Source organism: Numenius arquata, chromosome 9, assembly GCF_964106895.1.
Source record: "Numenius arquata chromosome 9, bNumArq3.hap1.1, whole genome shotgun sequence".
Taxonomy (NCBI): domain Eukaryota; kingdom Metazoa; phylum Chordata; class Aves; order Charadriiformes; family Scolopacidae; genus Numenius; species Numenius arquata.
The window spans coordinates 35,241,009-35,257,335 of record NC_133584.1 but is presented as its reverse complement, the minus strand read 5'-3'; the positions used below and the strand labels follow the sequence as shown (position 1 = coordinate 35,257,335).

The 16,327-nt window shown below is 41.8% G+C and overlaps 1 protein-coding gene across 1 annotated transcript; it reads right to left on the bottom strand.

The window, feature by feature from the left end:
* Positions 1-838: 838 nt before the first annotated feature.
* On the bottom strand, positions 839-14,669 carry RAB23 (RAB23, member RAS oncogene family). The gene is made up of 7 exons (XM_074153573.1): positions 14,504-14,669; positions 11,894-12,093; positions 10,981-11,066; positions 6,776-6,932; positions 5,171-5,253; positions 4,137-4,229; positions 839-3,294 (listed from the first exon to the last, which is right to left on the bottom strand). The coding sequence occupies exons 2-7, from the start codon at positions 12,046-12,048 to the stop codon at positions 3,155-3,157; spliced, it is 714 nt and encodes a 237-aa protein (XP_074009674.1). The 5' UTR covers positions 12,049-12,093; positions 14,504-14,669; the 3' UTR covers positions 839-3,154.
* Between the last annotated feature and the right edge of the window lie 1,658 nt (positions 14,670-16,327).

Below are 16,327 nucleotides of genomic sequence, written 5' to 3'. Positions count from 1 at the left end.
AATGGATACAACGGGGGAGCGACGGACGCTTTTAGCATCGTACTCTTTAGTGAACCCTTGTTTCACCGAGGCATTAACCGTGACTGAAGTTTTCTGCTAGTGGTAGCACTGTCAGCCGGAAGCAAAGCCTTTTTGGCAAGATTCAGATAATACATCCCACAAGCCACTGGAGAGATATTAACAGATAAAAGAGGAGTGCAATTAGCTCAGTCTCACAGAGCAACAGTCGTGCCTTGTGGTAGCTCCCAATCCCAGCAGCCGGTGTGACAGAGCTACACCCTCTTCCACCACGCAGTCACACAGGGGCACAGAGAAGGGCATTTTTATTACCAGCTCTGCACCCGTAGGTTTTGGGAACTAAAACATATGGTAATTTAATGGGAATGGGGCAGTGTTTATAATAAAAATTATTCCCGAGGGACAATGCGAGGGCTAAACGTTTAGGCACGCCTTTTCACCCAAAAGGCGCAAGTTACTGCCGCTGAGCAGGGATGTGAACACCTAAAGGATTCCCGCAATACGCAAGGCATCTGGTTTACCTCTACACACTAACCCCAGCAGGATAAAAATTTAATTTTCAAGCAGCGTCGCATGCAGAGCACTTCCAGCAAAAGGCTGATGTGGACAGCCTCCGTCCCAGTCGTACTGGAGAACAAGCACCGCAAAGTTACAAGGAAGAGCGAGCCACTTTGGATTTAAGATGGGAATGAAATTAACGCTGTCACGCAATGTTGCAAATGCCTATTCCTACATTAAGGTACGTGTACTAAATTTCAACGTATCCTAAATTTAGCAAGTCTGTCAAGTCTCCACCTAAGAAAATTTCTACTGAGTTTTCAGTCCTTAAAACAGTGGTTTATAACGACAGACCTCAGATGCAAATGGCTTATGTAATAATACAATGTCTACATTATTACATGTCATAGTACAAATGGTCATTATACGTAATAAAGACTTATTTTTCAGTCCTCTGTACAAAGTCAAACAAGGCAAAAAAAGATGTTTCAGACACTTTGTGGTTTTGTTTCAAGAAAAATGAATACAAAATGTTACAACCGCAGGCGGACAACAAAATGTGAAAGTTTCCATATTAAAAACAGTTGTCAAAATTCTTCATGCACACACTCCGTCCTACGTCCTGAAGCTGGAAGGTGACCCCACGACGCACAATCCTAAGCCTTATCCTAAGTACCTTACTTCTGAAATTGCTGAGATGGGTAGGACGCGACTCCTTTTATACATACACACATACGGTGATTAAATGCACTTGTTAAAAAAGAAAGGCCTTTATCCAAGAGAAAAGACAGGAAACGTTACGGTGAAGAACGCACAGTTTTGCTGCGACAGCAAAGGGGATGGAGCGCCTTGAAGGCCACCTTCTCAGCAGCAACAGGAGATGCTCTAACAGCTGGCCAAAGAAACCACGGGTACTCGGTAGAAAGTCTAACACAGTAAACATAAAATACAGAGTTCAGAGAGCTTTAGTGTTTGTGCATAACTTGCCACCCACTTCTCTCCCTGCAGACAGGGGGAAAAAAGAGTACATTTCAGTTTTCATACTCATTGACTTAGAAACAAAGTAAGTCAAGCTTCCTACAGGAATTCACACAGTGAAAAGTCCCTCCTCCAAAAATATACAGGATCACTCAACTTGTTTTCATTCTCACACACCACTTAAAAAACTATTAAAACTCTGAATTTTTTTAAGCAGCATATTTTGCATTTGTCACCGGCAGGTTTGTTGTAGAAATCCTAGAAAGTTAAAATTATATCATACCATACAAAAACATGTAAACAAAATGGATATTTTTTTAAAAGGCATGCATGCTCTCGAAGAGGAGATTAAAAAGTGTTTATTTTTGGTAAAGAAAAGATATCTTGCTCAGCATTTTTAAAAGCACCTTAGTGATTTAGGAGCCTAAGCCCAAATAACTTTAATTTAGATTTGGGCTCCTAAACATCTACATCCATTCTGTAAAATTACTGAAGCACTTTGAAAAATTTTTGCCGTGTCTCTGATCTTGCAGAATTAGATTTTCTGCAACCAGCAGCTAACTTGGAGATGACGTTCAAGAATGTCTCATTAAGGTAATTCAGTCATCAGCTGCAGTTTTTTGGATCCTCCACAACTTAAGTTTATGGTATCAATGAAAAATTTTTTCCGAAGAAGATAAATATTTTGTGACACCACTTCGCAAGTTCCTTTTTCATAGACAACACAGGATGTAACAATCAAATTTGAACAGGAGTATGATTTTATGTTCCCTCCGAATAGCTACTAGCGTCAAAGACTGTGTTACTTGTTCAACCTGTTAAGACTGAGAAAAACAAACTTACAAAAACGTCTGTAGCGCAGCATTAGGTAAAAATAAGGAGCATTTTTGGCACCATACATTTTTAAATCTAAGCTTTTAGGCCCAAAGTATAGCAAGTTAAACGTACAAGTGGCAGCTGGGAAAGCCTCGTCTGAAATGCAATGTTTTTAAAGGAACTTTTTTTTTTTTGGAAGATGCTATTTTGTGATCATTAGCTGATCTCCAAGTAACATATACACTGGAATTCAGCCTAAATACTCATACCAAATGTTTACATATATACCTTAGCGCTCATATATATAACACAAGTATATTGCACTGACAGAACGGCCAAAATCCATATTAATATAGTCAGGCATACAATGTAGCATCTTCTTTTTGCTCTTCATTTATCTTCTTAGTGCACTGACCAACCAACGCTAACGTTTTCTTTGAAATTTAGTTGCCAGGTTGCTACTTTACCTTGGGCCATAGTGTTATGGTCTGTACCTATACTTGTAAGTATTATCCTTATAGGTAAATGTGCTTTGCAATTCAGCAATACCTAGTTCATAGCTCTGTAAATAATTCCTTGAAAAAGGAGAAGCTTGCCTAATTTTTATGAAGTGCACAGGGGCAGCCACGATTCTGCGTTTTGCCAGCAGGTGTCTCACTCTACACACCAAAAAAAACACTGTATCAGCAAGTTTATATAATAATCCACCCTCTATCAAGGATCCCGTAGGCACAAGATTTGCTAAAGCACTGGTAAAAATACCTCTACGGCTGGCTTTATTCTGTACTCAATTGCACAACTTCATCCAATTCACTGGGCGGGTTTCTCTTCCACCAAAAGCAGCCTAAGGTACGCTGCAGCCGCTGAAAGGGCTTCTGGTTTTCTTGGTCCTCTGCTTGTTTGGTCTGAGGTTGATGACGTCTCCGCCATTAAGAGTGCTAGAATTCTGGTTGGAATGACTTCCACCAGCTGTATTAAAAACACCTACAGAATTTAAAGACAAGGACAGTATTTGTATTTCTTCTTGCACAATACATTAAGACGCCAACGCTTACAAAGGCGTAGCAGTGCACCTCAAATGCATACTCTTGACTTTTTAAAGGCTTTATCTATTTCTGGGTCAATTCTGCAGCTAAATTTGAAGTAGAGCCAGCTGGAATTACTAGCTAGGAAGCTTTAAAGCCGGTATACATCTATGTAATTGAAGGGCAGCATATGCGCTCATCTGTGTATGTGTATGCCACTAATTGCACAGTAACAAAAGTTATGGGGAATTGAGTAATATAATGAAAGACAAGCATCAGAATTTTAAAGTTTGCTGAGATAAAGGAAAAAGTCTGAATAAAAAGGGAGTGTTTTAAGGAAAAGAAATTAACTGGCTCAGAAAGGCTCTAAAGGAGGACTACAGAAGTTCAGTGTTCCCTTACCAAAGGCAGTTTACAAAGGCTGCCTGATTACACGCCAGATTCTATCACCGTGAGTCTCTTGTAAATCCGCACCGTGATGAGTAACATAAATACTAATTACATTTAAAAACCCAACAAGCATCCTTTCTCAAGTCCTTACACAATCTTTGTTTAAACAAATTTAATAAAAGGGCACTTGCCAAACATTAGCTAGAAGCTTTAGTACATCAGTTTGACAGTCTTGTAACTTTAGAGAGCCTCAAAGTTATTTTACAGAAGGGAAGGAGACAATATCCTCAGACAGGAAGGTAAGAATTAGATTCCAATTCCCACGGTATTAACTCGATCAGGAAACAAAGGAGACCATAACCTTTGATGGCACAAAATACTATTTCTGGTTGTTTATTACAGTATACATACCAATCTTGTTACTGCTCGTGTGCATTACTTCTGGATCTTCCGCTGTTTGTTGCTTCAGCCTTTGAAGATATTTATCAGCCAAATACTTAAAAACTGGAATGTTAAAAAGAAAAAAAAAGGTACATCAGAGTATGCTTAAAAATAATCTTCGTATCGATAATAACACCTTCATGTCAAAATTCTGTGTAGTGACAAAAATGCATTCAACATCACAGGTTTAGCATGACTTTAGCACGAATCCATCTAGGATTCTGAAAAAATCTACAACTATAGGGAATTTTCAGAATCCTGTATGTGTTATGATTATTTAAATTTGTAATTAATAGCTCATGTAAAGACGATACAAAAACATTTTACGTTTTCTCTTGCAGATCTTTTTTTCAAAGGTGAATGATGTTAACAGAGCAGAAACAACTAGTTTACTATTAAGTTTGCCTGATTAAACAAAAAAATAAATTATCAGAGGCTACAATTCGTTATTATTCAAACCTACCCCACAAAAGACAGTGAATGAATTTTATAACAGTACTCTGATGAAATTAAATATCTACATTAAAATGTGATACTTGGGAAGTAGTACAATATCACCAGTAGACAAAAGGCTGCAAGAGATGCAATCTTTTAATGTACTTATTAAATACAACTAAACTGTGAAATAATTGTTTATATCAATTATTAGTTATTAATAATTACAAAATTATGTCTCACAGTTTGTATATTATAATAATTGAACTTTTACACAGAATTTTTTTCAGTGCTTACTGACAGTCGTTAGGAGCAAGCAGCCCTAACGCACTGGCGCTTCTAAATACTGAAGCTATGCACTATTTGTGAAGAGAAAGGGAAGATGTACACAAAGAAATGGGCCTGACACGGCAATATCAAATAATTATAGCTACATTTAAAGTGTGCTGCTAAGAAATATCAAAAGGGTTGCCTACAGCACGCAACAACATGGGAAGTAAGGGATCAGCTCCAAAGCAGAGGCGTACGGCAGAGGGCAGGACTGGCACCTCCTCTGAGCCATCTCCTACCTTCAGTTACGTTTAGGTCTTCCTTCACAGATGCCCGGTAGAACCTTAATTTTAGCTTTTTTGCCAGCGCTTCTGCCTCTTCACTGCACAAAAAAAAGAAGAATTTGTACACACCTATTGTGCGATTTGCCAGCATTTATTCTTAATAGACAAAACGGCTTCGTGGTAAGTTCAACATGGCAAGGTGGGTTAAGAAACTCACATCAGTCAAAAAATAACTGATCCCCAATTTCTTTACAGTATCCTCACTATGACAAGAAGGTATTTTACATGCAGTTTCTTCATGACCAAAAATAAGCGCTTTTCAGTATTTATTGACTTCATTAACTAAAATTTTCTAGGGTCTGAAGAGAGGTGAAACCAAAAGGAAGGAGTCTGTAATTTAAAACACTAGAACCAGCTGCAAAGTCAAAATAACTAAAAAGCAATCCTTAAGTATATTTTAACGAAGCTGTAGACTATGCAATCAGATGAGTGCAGATGAAATCAAGAATTACTTTTTTCTGTGAAGTGAAAGAGAACTTATACAAAATTTTAAGGAAAAGCTGAGGAAACTTATGAAAAATTCACCAAGGCAAATCACGTCATCAGAAAGACGATGGTGCTGAGGCAGACGGAGTATTCTGAGAACAAAACCTAAGTGACATACCAGGAATAAAGGAGGAGTTCAAATGCAATTTTGCTTTTCCTTTGAAAAATCCTCAGTAGTCTTTGCAGAGGGAGTAGAAGCTGATTTATGGCACCAATGATAGCAAACAGAGAACAAAGAAAGCCAGCGCAGGAAACAACAAAAGGAAGAAACAATTTAAATCTCTCAGGAAGACGGTAGAAATAAAGAAGTGGAAAACGATCAACTTCATCATGCAGTATTTTCTACATGAAATGCTGTGGTAAATAAAAGTTAGCATTTGTTACGCTGATTTTATGGAAAGAATGAAATTGGTCGTAGATACAAAGGCACAATGAACAGATAGTAAAAACTGTAGAGAAAAATATACTGAAGAAGGATCAGCACCATGCAGTTTGAGAATATTAACAGATATGGATTTCTATACAGTTATGATGCTTTGATAACAATAAGCAATAAAAAGAAGTTAAAGAAAAGCAAAGCAAAAAATATTGAGATGCTTTTTCAAGCAACCTGTTTAATACTCCTACTTCATTTTACCTAGCATTCACTCGCCACACTAGACAACGTAACTTCACTGGTGCACAGCTCAGTTTAACAGTAACTGTAAATTTTAACAGGAGAGAAAATTTACAGTTTTAGGAGTTCCAATTAAAAAAAAAAAAAGCAAGAATCGTGTCAGGGCGATCAACCAAACTCTTCATGCTATTCCTCTTTTTTTTTTTTTTTTACGGCTGTCACTTCAGAAGGCATGAAGCAAAGCGAAAGCTCTGAGCTTGGCAAGCACACCTGCCCAAGTAACGACACTCATGACCTGTCACCTATGCTTCTAGGGCACATTTTGGTGCAGGGCACAAGTGTGACAACCTACATATCCAAAGTCTTCACCAGAAACTCCCACAGATCCGTTTTTTTTAAAATGTGTGTAAACAGGGGGCATACATTATTCTTTACAAACGGTAAGGTAAAACTCCTACTTCTTTATACAAGAGTCATCAAGAAGATCAATCTTATTCTGCACAAGAACTGTGGGAATGTCTCCAACTTCATTCACGACTTTCTCCTTCCAGGTAGGGATTGCTTTGAAGGACTCTCTGTCAGTCGTAGAAAACACCAGAACACAAGCCTGGGCTCCTAAATCGATTACAAATACAAATAAATGCAAAACAACAAACAAACAAACATTAAAAAAAAAAAAGAATCAGATGTAATGTATTTCAAATATGAGGGATTCTTCCAGTTTCTTCCATAAAAGTGCACTTTAACCGCCAGCTTGTGTCAAACCAATGGTCACTATGTCCCCAGATGAAAACAGATTTCCAGATTATTTTGATCATTATACCCATTCTTCATGATGGCTACGGGTCTGTTACCTTTCAAGCTACTTCCAGCATGGCACATGTACGCAGGGCAAAGGAATAGGAGAGGGCGTGGGAAGGCTGGAAAAAAGGAAAGGGATGTTCGCTTACGGCTCACTGTTTTCCAGACAGTTTAAGGGAGGCCAGAAAGCAAATACTTTTCCGTATGCAGTACCTGTAAAGCGCACTTCATGTTATTCTTTGTGCTACAGTAGTTTGGATTTTGAAAGGCAGAAAACCTCAAAGCTTTCAGAGAAAGCTGTGATTTTTTTCAAGGAAATTGTTTAGTAGCTTTTTGGAGTGTATTTTAAATAAGTGTATTTTTAATTCCTACTCATTCTTTCACAGCACTATGATAAATTATACAAAATGTTTTGTACCACCTTTGTTATGGTTTTGTAACAGAGTTAGCAAACAATAGTTAAAACCCACGAATACTGAGAAGGTACTTCTTGAAATACTAGCAAGTGGTCTTTTGACTGTCCAGTAGCCCTTTGTTATCCTCAAGAAACTACTTTTCTTTGCATATAAACACATGGAGAAACACTTTATATGCCTTTAATATATTTGATATTTACTAACAGTGTAAAAGGAATAGCTAGATAATGTCTTTGAGACTTGACAACTTTGAGACTTGACTTGGCAACTATCCCAATCAAATTACATATAGCACAAAAAATATCTCATCAATATGAATTTTCTTTGATCTGTGAGTTTCACCAAGTATCTCCCATTCCTGTACTCTGTGTGTCTTTGTATTTATGTACACAAGGCACTTGGGTTCTTTTATTAGGTTTCCTTTTATTCATCTTTTCAAAGCCAAGTTCAATCTATCTTTACCAAGGTTTTCCTACGCTCTCTAACACTCTTTTGCATGCCATTAAGACCCTTCCGGTATGGTTTCATACAGAATAATAAGAACTGCCCTCAGAATTTCAAATCAAGTTCTACCAATAAAATAGCAGCAATGTGGTCTTCCGTAATTTTCCCTATTACTCGTGTTCTAAAATTTTGTTTGTTTTCCCTAACGTCCACACCATATTCAAACGTATGCAATCCTTCTGACGCAATTCCACTTAGAATCCTGTGAGATAGGTGTAAAATTAATTATTCTTTCCAAAGCAGGGAACTTTGCGTTTGTCAATGCTGAATTTAACCTCTCATCTTGCAGTCTAGCTAAATAAAGCCTCTCAAGTTCTTTGAGAATATTTATTAATAGACTCTCACCATCTCTAAACATCATCTTGTTTAGTTTTAAGACTAAGAAATCCATTGTGAAGCGTCCACTCTAAAGCATGTCATCTCTCTCCTTCCACCCATTCCTTCTGAATGCTAAAACATGGACATAACTGATAATAGTAAGTTTAGAGAGAAAAGTTCTAGCATGTGGTAAGTAAAAACAGGGTGACTTATAATATCAGACCTCCTTACCCAATTAGATATAACACACATACAACGCGGAGAACAAGGACAGTAAAAATCACTCAGCCATACTGCTTTTTAAAGAGAATTATACAATAGCCTCTAATTAGGAATCAAACTGAAGATGCTGCTACAGGGCAGAGATCTTACTAGGTAAATTCTTTCCATCTTTTAAAAATATTGCTAAATACTCAATAGTTTTATTGAGAACAGAAACAAAAACCTAACAAGGGGCTACTCAAGATACCAGTAGTAGAGGATGGAAAAGGATGCTCGCACAAAGAAGTGATCAAATACTGCTTTAAGAAGCATCTGTAAGATGGAGAGAACGGATGGTGCTGCGAATGACAGCCACTCATGTAAGGGCTTAGCACAGAAACAAAGTACCCGGCCAATTAGGAAATGTGTGACTTCCATCAGATAGAAACCGGTAAGACACGTGATACAATATAAACAAGAAATGATTAAATACATACAGAGCTTCCTTCAACTCTCTGAATTCAGGCTGCTGGATTCCTCGCATTGTATGATCATGGGCACGCAGCTACACTGGCTGCATGTATTTGCCTGTACACAGAAAGCCACGTGACAAATCCACTATCACCTTGAATTTTGTTTCTCTGCAAGGCTGAATGACTTTGGTCTCTGGACAAGGAGGGCTCAGAAACAGGCTCTGAAGCTTTCATTGCATGTCCATGGATGAGCTGCTGATTCCTGAAGAACTGACAATACATAAGGTTCCAGGAGAACAAGTAAAACCTAGTGATAGTGGGACAGTGACCTGTGGTAGAGGCAAACCTGGAAGTAACAGCCAGCATCTATCTAACCTACCTTAGAGGTGCCCTCCCCTTATCTCCAATAATTGGCAATGAAATCCTCGCATTTCCAAAGCAAGCTTGACCTTTTGCTTCTATAACATTGTGCTTGCAGACCTGATGCTAAACCAAAATTGCATTCCAGGCTCTTACCATTTCCCTTGTCCGTCATGAGTCAAAGTCTAGCGCAGAACAGTCACCGTATCTAATAGCTTGAACTATTAATACATCCATCATGCTGTCTACAATGTGTATCCACAGGATGACTACGTCCTATTTCACAGCAGCCTCTTCAGATTCTGAAGGTAGAGATCTAACCGCTCCATGCTGGGCATGAATCATGAGCAAGACTTCAAGATACTCAAGTAAGACTTCAAGATACTCCAAGATATGCAGTAAGTGAGGCCAGTAAGCATACTTTAAAGTTCTTCTGAACACTCCGTATTTTAGAATATCAGTCCCAATAATTACGAGAAAAAGACTTTGGCTTGGAATAATTGAGGAGAGCAAAGCACGCAAGAGAACTGAAGGCCAGGAGAGTAAAAAGGAAGCTCCAAGAGAATCAAGTCTACCTTCTAAAATTCATATGCTCAATTTGTCAGCTGCAAAATAACAGAATGATCTATTTCCAAGAGGATCAAAAGAAGTAGGAAAAAACAACTATCTTCCTCTGAAGAAATCGCAATCATCAATTACAAGTGACAACCAGAAATATTACAAAAAGCCCCGTTAGCTGCCAAAAAACATCATGAGATATAAAAAGGTCTGAGGACTATACCACCCTAAAACAGCACGGCACAACTGTTATTTTATCTCTAAATGAGGTCATTTTTCTAAGATTTTATACTGTAGTGATACATTTTTCCCAGACATCAGGTAATTAGTTTGACAAGAACTAGTGATGGAATCTTTGCCAAGTCATTTATATCTCTCATGTTAAAAAACAAAAAGGAAAGATTTTCACAACCATTGTTAAATTATATGCAAAGAAAGCCTAATTATGCAATTTGTAACTGGCTAAGTAGATAACCTACCTTTATATGACTGAATAATACAGTTTCTATCGTATGAAATACATACTCTTTCCTTATGACTCTGTTGTGTTAACATGTTCAAGGCAGTCCCTACCAGCAAGAGAACTGTTGTGCCTAGTAAACTATCTTTCTAGGAAGACCGGTGGATTTTTTTTTCCCTCAGATTACTTTCTAAGTGCCTCAGCAACAGTTTCTGGAACATTTACAAATACATGTCTTACAGAAGTAAGGAAACACTTTTAGAGGGGAAAAATAAAATTTTGCATTTGATTTTCTGAATGGCTAAATTCTGTGAAGTTTCTGTGCAGATACTGATCCCATTTCGTTCTGTTTTTCAAAGGGCACCACAGAGCATCCTGCCTAAAGTGATGCTTAATTAAGGCAAGGATCTTACATGAAGGGGGAAAACATTTAAGAACTGGAAAAGGTAAATTAAACATGCTTTACACACACACGAAATAACTAAAATTCTTAATACAGAGATAGGAAAATATCTTAGAGATGTGCAGACAGAAAAAAATCAACAGCCAAATAAAAAACATGGTCTTTTCACCTCTATAGTAGGCTTTAGTTATTGCATCAAATTCCTCTTGACCCGCAGTGTCCCATAACATTAGTCTGACATCTTCATCATTAACTCTGAAATAAATGACACAGTTTTGTAATCAATACAACAAACAAGAGCAATTAAAACAACTGACATGGAAATATTTCTCCGTCTACAATATAAGAGTAATTCAGTTCAAATTTAACTTCATTTAAATATAATGTAGTTCAGTATTGATAACGGTTCACCTCTGTGACACGCTATGGCAGTAGTCCCTCGATTACATTACATGCCCTTTCCCAACAGTCCACGTTACGTCTACCTCTACATTTCCCTCTGTGGGGAAAAATACAGACTTCAAAACAAAACTTAGGTGCCTGAATAATGGTCCTTTTGTCTTTTTAATCAGCTTATAAATTTAGAGAATTTTCTTACTTCTCATTCCCATAGTATTTTCCATTTTAGCAAACATAATTGGGTATTACCTATTTATATTACATAAAGAGACTAGATTTATGGCATATTTAATTTTTTTCCCAGTCATTCTAGTCTATATTGGCTAATAAATTTGTGCAATCATTTTATTATAAGCACTTCCATTTCCTCCACAAGAAATAAAAAAAAATTTAAAAAATTAAAATCAACAGGTGCTAGAATACAAAGGAAACTTGTCAAAAAGCTTAGTACGGCAGAGGTTCTAAATTTTTTTTTGCTTTTCTTTTATAATTCTAAGTCTTGGATGGAAAACAGAGTGATGTAATTTTAGCCCACTGCGCAAGAGAGAAAGCAACTCCCTTTACTGTGTTTTGGAGACAGCAGGCCTTGTATTTCAAGCCTTTGTAAACTATAGGATTACAACAGAACAAAGAAATAGAGGGAAAGGTAAAAATCTAGAGTACGGCAGCTGTTTCACACATACTGGATCTGTCGTTCCAGGAAATCTACACCAATAGTCTTCTTGTAGTCTTTTGTAAAAATCCCCTTGCAATAGCGCTGAATCATACTGGACTTCCCAACAGCTCCGTTTCCTACTACCACCACCTTGATGGCCACCTCCATATCTTCTTCCAACATCTCTGCAGCCCAAGTGACTCTGGCTTATTCAGGAAACTCTTGATTCTGTAAACAAAGTAAACAGCTATGTTCATTAAAATGCTGTAAATAGGAAGCAAGAGGAAAGAGGATCACACATAAGGATTCACACAGTCAGTACTGTTTATTTCAAGCTCTGCCACAGACTCCTTAACTGACCTCAGGCAAGTTATTTAACCACTCTGTACTTTGACTTGCCACTTATTAATTGGCAAATTATACTATTGCCATATGTTGACTACATTCCTGATGCTCCACCGCTAACACGTACAAGACACCCAACAGATCAACCCAGCCTGTGTTGTGAGCCTGGAGTACGGCAGCTTCCAACTTCAGCCGCTGTTCCCCTATACCCAGTTCAGGTACCATCGCCCAACACCAACACCGATGCTCTGATGACATAAACCTGCATCGTCCTGTGATTATATCCCTTACTCCAGTTCTTACGAATCATAGAATCATAGAATCATCTGGGCTGGAAGGGACCTTCAAAGGTCATCTAGTCCGACCCCCCCTGCAGTCAGCGGGGACACCCCCAACTAGACCAGGTTGCCCAGGGCCTTGTCGAGCCTCACCTTGAATATCTCCAGGGAAGGGGCCTCAACCACCTCCCTGGGCAACCTGTTCCAGTGCTCCACCACCCTCATGGTAAAGAACTTATTCCTAATGTCTAATCTAAGTCTGCTTTTTTCCAGTTTAAAGCCATTACCCCTTGTTCTGTCATTGCCGGCCTTTGTAAAGAGACTGTCTCCAGCCTTCCTGTAGGCCCCCCTCAGGTACTGGAAGGTTGCTATTAGGTGTCCCCAGAGCCTCCTCTTCTCCAGGCTGAACAACCCCAGCTCCCTCAGCCTGTCCTCGTAGCAGAGGTGCTCCAACCCCCTGATCATTTTCGTGGCCCTCCTCTGGACCCGCTCCATCAGGTCCATGTCCTTCCTATATTGAGGGCTCCAGACCTGCACACAGTACTCCAGGTGAGGTCTCACCAGAGCAGAGTAAAGTGGCAGAATCACCTCTCTGGATCTGCTGGCAACACATCTCTTGATGTGGCCCAGGATGCAATTGGCCTTCTGGGCTGCAAGTGCACACTGCCTGCTCATGTCCAGCTTCTCGTCCATCAGCACCCCCAAGTCCCTTTCCTCAGGGCTGCAGACGAAACTTGTCTACATTTGTATTTCTGGGGAAGTAGGTAAAAAAAAAAAAAATCACAATAAATTTGTGCACTTTTTTTTTTTTTGCATGTGAGTCAAAACACTAACCGTACTGAATGTTACTGGATAATTCTGAAGATTATGTGTTTCCCAAAGGCCTTTTTTTTTAAATCAAGAAACTGAATAATCCAGCCGTCTTAAGACATTTTTTAAACGTTTAAACTTTTGGATGATTGATCTTATCAATACTCAATACACAAGTTAGTTAAAGTCTGCATCGTAAGTAGGTTAGGCACAACCACAATCTCACATCACGTGGCCGCTGCGGGAGAGCCACCTCGTTTCTCTCTCATTTCATTTTGCCGACGCACAGCTGTCATGGTTTGGGCCGGATCGGCCAACGACGTAGAGACTGAGCTGCTGCAGAACGTGGACAAAGTTCCCATATAGCACATATAGTAATATACATATAGAGAGAGAGAGAGAGAGAGCGCACCTATAGTGCCATATGGGTGTAGCGCACATGGAGATTTTCACACAAACTAAAATTCTGATGTGCAAAAAAATGGAAAATAACTTATTTGGCTTACCGTAAAGATATAAAAATACTGCATTCAAGTTTTGGTGGTTTGTTTTTGGTTTTTTGGGGGGGGAAGCAGCAGAGGCGCAGGCAGAAGCGAAGCACGCTCCGCAGTGCGGGGCTCCCACCACACTCACCCTTCTCACCTGCGGAGCGGCAAATTCCCTCCCCTGGGGGGAAAAAAAACCCTCAAAGGATCCCTCCGTTCACAGGAGGGGGGAAACCACACCGGTTTCCCAGCCTTTGCCCATCTCCCGCACCCGGCGCTAGGAGAGCTGGGCTACCCCATACCCTGGCCCCGCCTCACCCCCGGGTAACGTTTCGGGGTTGCCTGGGGTTGCGTTAAAACACTAGTATATATAGTTGTGGGTTTTTTTTTTTTTTTTTTATCAGGTATTCGTCAAGCGCCGCTACCGCCGCCGCTAGGTCTGCCCCCCCCGGGGCTCGGGATGGCCGCGTTAAGAGAGGACCCACGCTGGGCACGGACAGCCCCTCGGTGCTCTCCGAGGGAGGCTGCCCGCCGCCGCCTCACGGCCCTCCCGCCGCCGCGCTGAGGGCGGGGGCCGGGCCGGCCGCCCCAGACCCCCCCTCCCGCCGCCCTGGCCCCTCCGGCCCCCGCCCCGCCGCCTTCCCGGCCCCGCTCCCCGGCGGCCCCCGCCAGCACCCTCCCGCCTCGGGGCCCCCATTCCCGCCCGCGGCCCCTTCTCACCAAGCCCTGGCGGGAGCCGGGCAGTCGGCGCTCCCTCAGAGGGCACGGCGGCGGCGGCGGCTCCGCCTCAGCGAGGGAGGGAGGCAGGGAAGGGGAGAAGGAGGGAAGGCGAAAGGAAACCGCTCGCTGGGGCCGACCCAACCCGGACGCACATCCCGGCTCCTCCGCCCGGAAACGCCGTCAGGACCGGGGGCGCCGGTCGGGGAGGCGCTCGCCCGCTGCCTCCGCCCCCGCAGCGGCGGCGGCCCCCGGGAAGGCGGCCGGGGCCCCGGTCGGGGACGGGAGCGGCTGCGGTGGGGTTTGTCTTGGGGCCCGTTGGCCGCGCGAGTGGGAGGAGAAGCCAGGGCGAGGCGGCGGATGGGATGTGCCGGGCGAGTCCTGAGGGGATTCTCGCGGGGTCCGTGAGGAGAGACCCGGGCAAGGCTGATCTTCCCGGCCCCCAGGTGCGTTGGTCCCCGCTTCGCTCCCTGCCCGGCGGCCCTTTTTCCTCCCCTCATCCTCCACGAGAAACAAACCCGTGTGTGACTCTCCAGAGGCTCTCCCCAGGCTGTCACCGAAGGCAGCTGCCGTCCCTGTGGGTAGCACCCATCCTTCCTCACCAAGGTGTGACCGTGCCAGGTCTCAGCCCATCAGTGTGGCACATGGAATCCTATCATGGAATCATAGAGTGGTTTGGGTTGGAAGGGAACTTAAAGATCATCTGGTTCCAACCCCCTGCCATGGGCAGGGACACCTCCCACCAGACCAGGTTGCTCAAAGCCCCAACCAGCCTGGCCTTGAACCCCTCCAGGGATGGGGCATCCACAGCTTCCCTGGGCAACCAGGGCCAGGCTCTCACCACCCTCAGAATGAAAAATTTCTTCCTGATACCTAAACTTAAATCTACCCTCTTCCAGTTTGAAGCCGTCACCCCTTGTCCTATCACTATGTGCCCTTGTAAAAAGTCTCCCCATCTCTCCTGTAGGCCCCCTTCAGATACTGGAAGGCTGTTATAAGGCCTCCCTGGAGCCTTCTCCAGGCTGAACAACCCCAACTCTCTCAGCCTGTCCTCACAGGAGAGGTGCTCCCACACTTTATATATCAAAGAGAGTATGATAGTTTTTAGCATAATTGTTGACACGATAGGATCTGAAGATGTTCTGAGCTTGGTTGGTTTTGTTGTTTTGTTTTCTGTTTTTAAGTTAGACTGATAAAAGATGTTCTCTGCCTTAAAACCCCTTTCTCTGCTCATATTGCAAAGCACACCTCGCCGGCTGGGGGGGCAGCTCTTGGTGCCCCCCTCCCCCCCCCCAGCACTCCTGCTACTCATGTATGGCCGAGTAACACTTGGGTATTACCGAGTTGGGGTTGCTGAAAACCGCCTTGCACAACTGAGGTCTCGTTGTCCCCGTCCCATGCTTCCCAAGGCTGCATCTTCACTGGAAAGTCAATTGGCGTTGCCCGTGCCTAAATAAATACCTTTTGGCTTGGAGCGTTTTGCAGCCACTCCTCAAAAGAATAGTTGAATTTTACACATGGTTTTTATTCCGAAATTCATGCTTTCATTTCATTAATGCTGACCCCAGCTGCTAGTCTCAGAGTCCGCCTGACGCGGGGGCTTGTGTGTGCCAACAGGATTGAGTTAGAGAACCCTCCCCTTAACTCTAAGAGAAATTTATTACCTGCCTAATACCGAATCATAGAATTGTCTAGGTTGGAAGGGACCTTTAAGATCATCTAGTCCAACCATCAACCTAACTCTGATAAAAAAAAAACAAAAAAACCCACAAAAAACCCTCAACAAAACACCCCTCACACACACAAACCCCACAAAACCCACCCCCC

Coding starts and splice junctions, on each gene's coding strand:
- RAB23 (XM_074153573.1), bottom strand. CDS start 12,048: ATGTTGGAAGAAGATATGGAGGTGGCCATCAAGGTGGTGGTAGTAGGA. Junction 6,933..10,980: donor AACTAAAGCCTACTATAGAG/GTGAAAAGACCA, acceptor TAATCGATTTAG/GAGCCCAGGCTTGTGTTCTG. Junction 3,295..4,136: donor CACGAGCAGTAACAAGATTG/GTATGTATACTG, acceptor TAAATTCTGTAG/GTGTTTTTAATACAGCTGGT.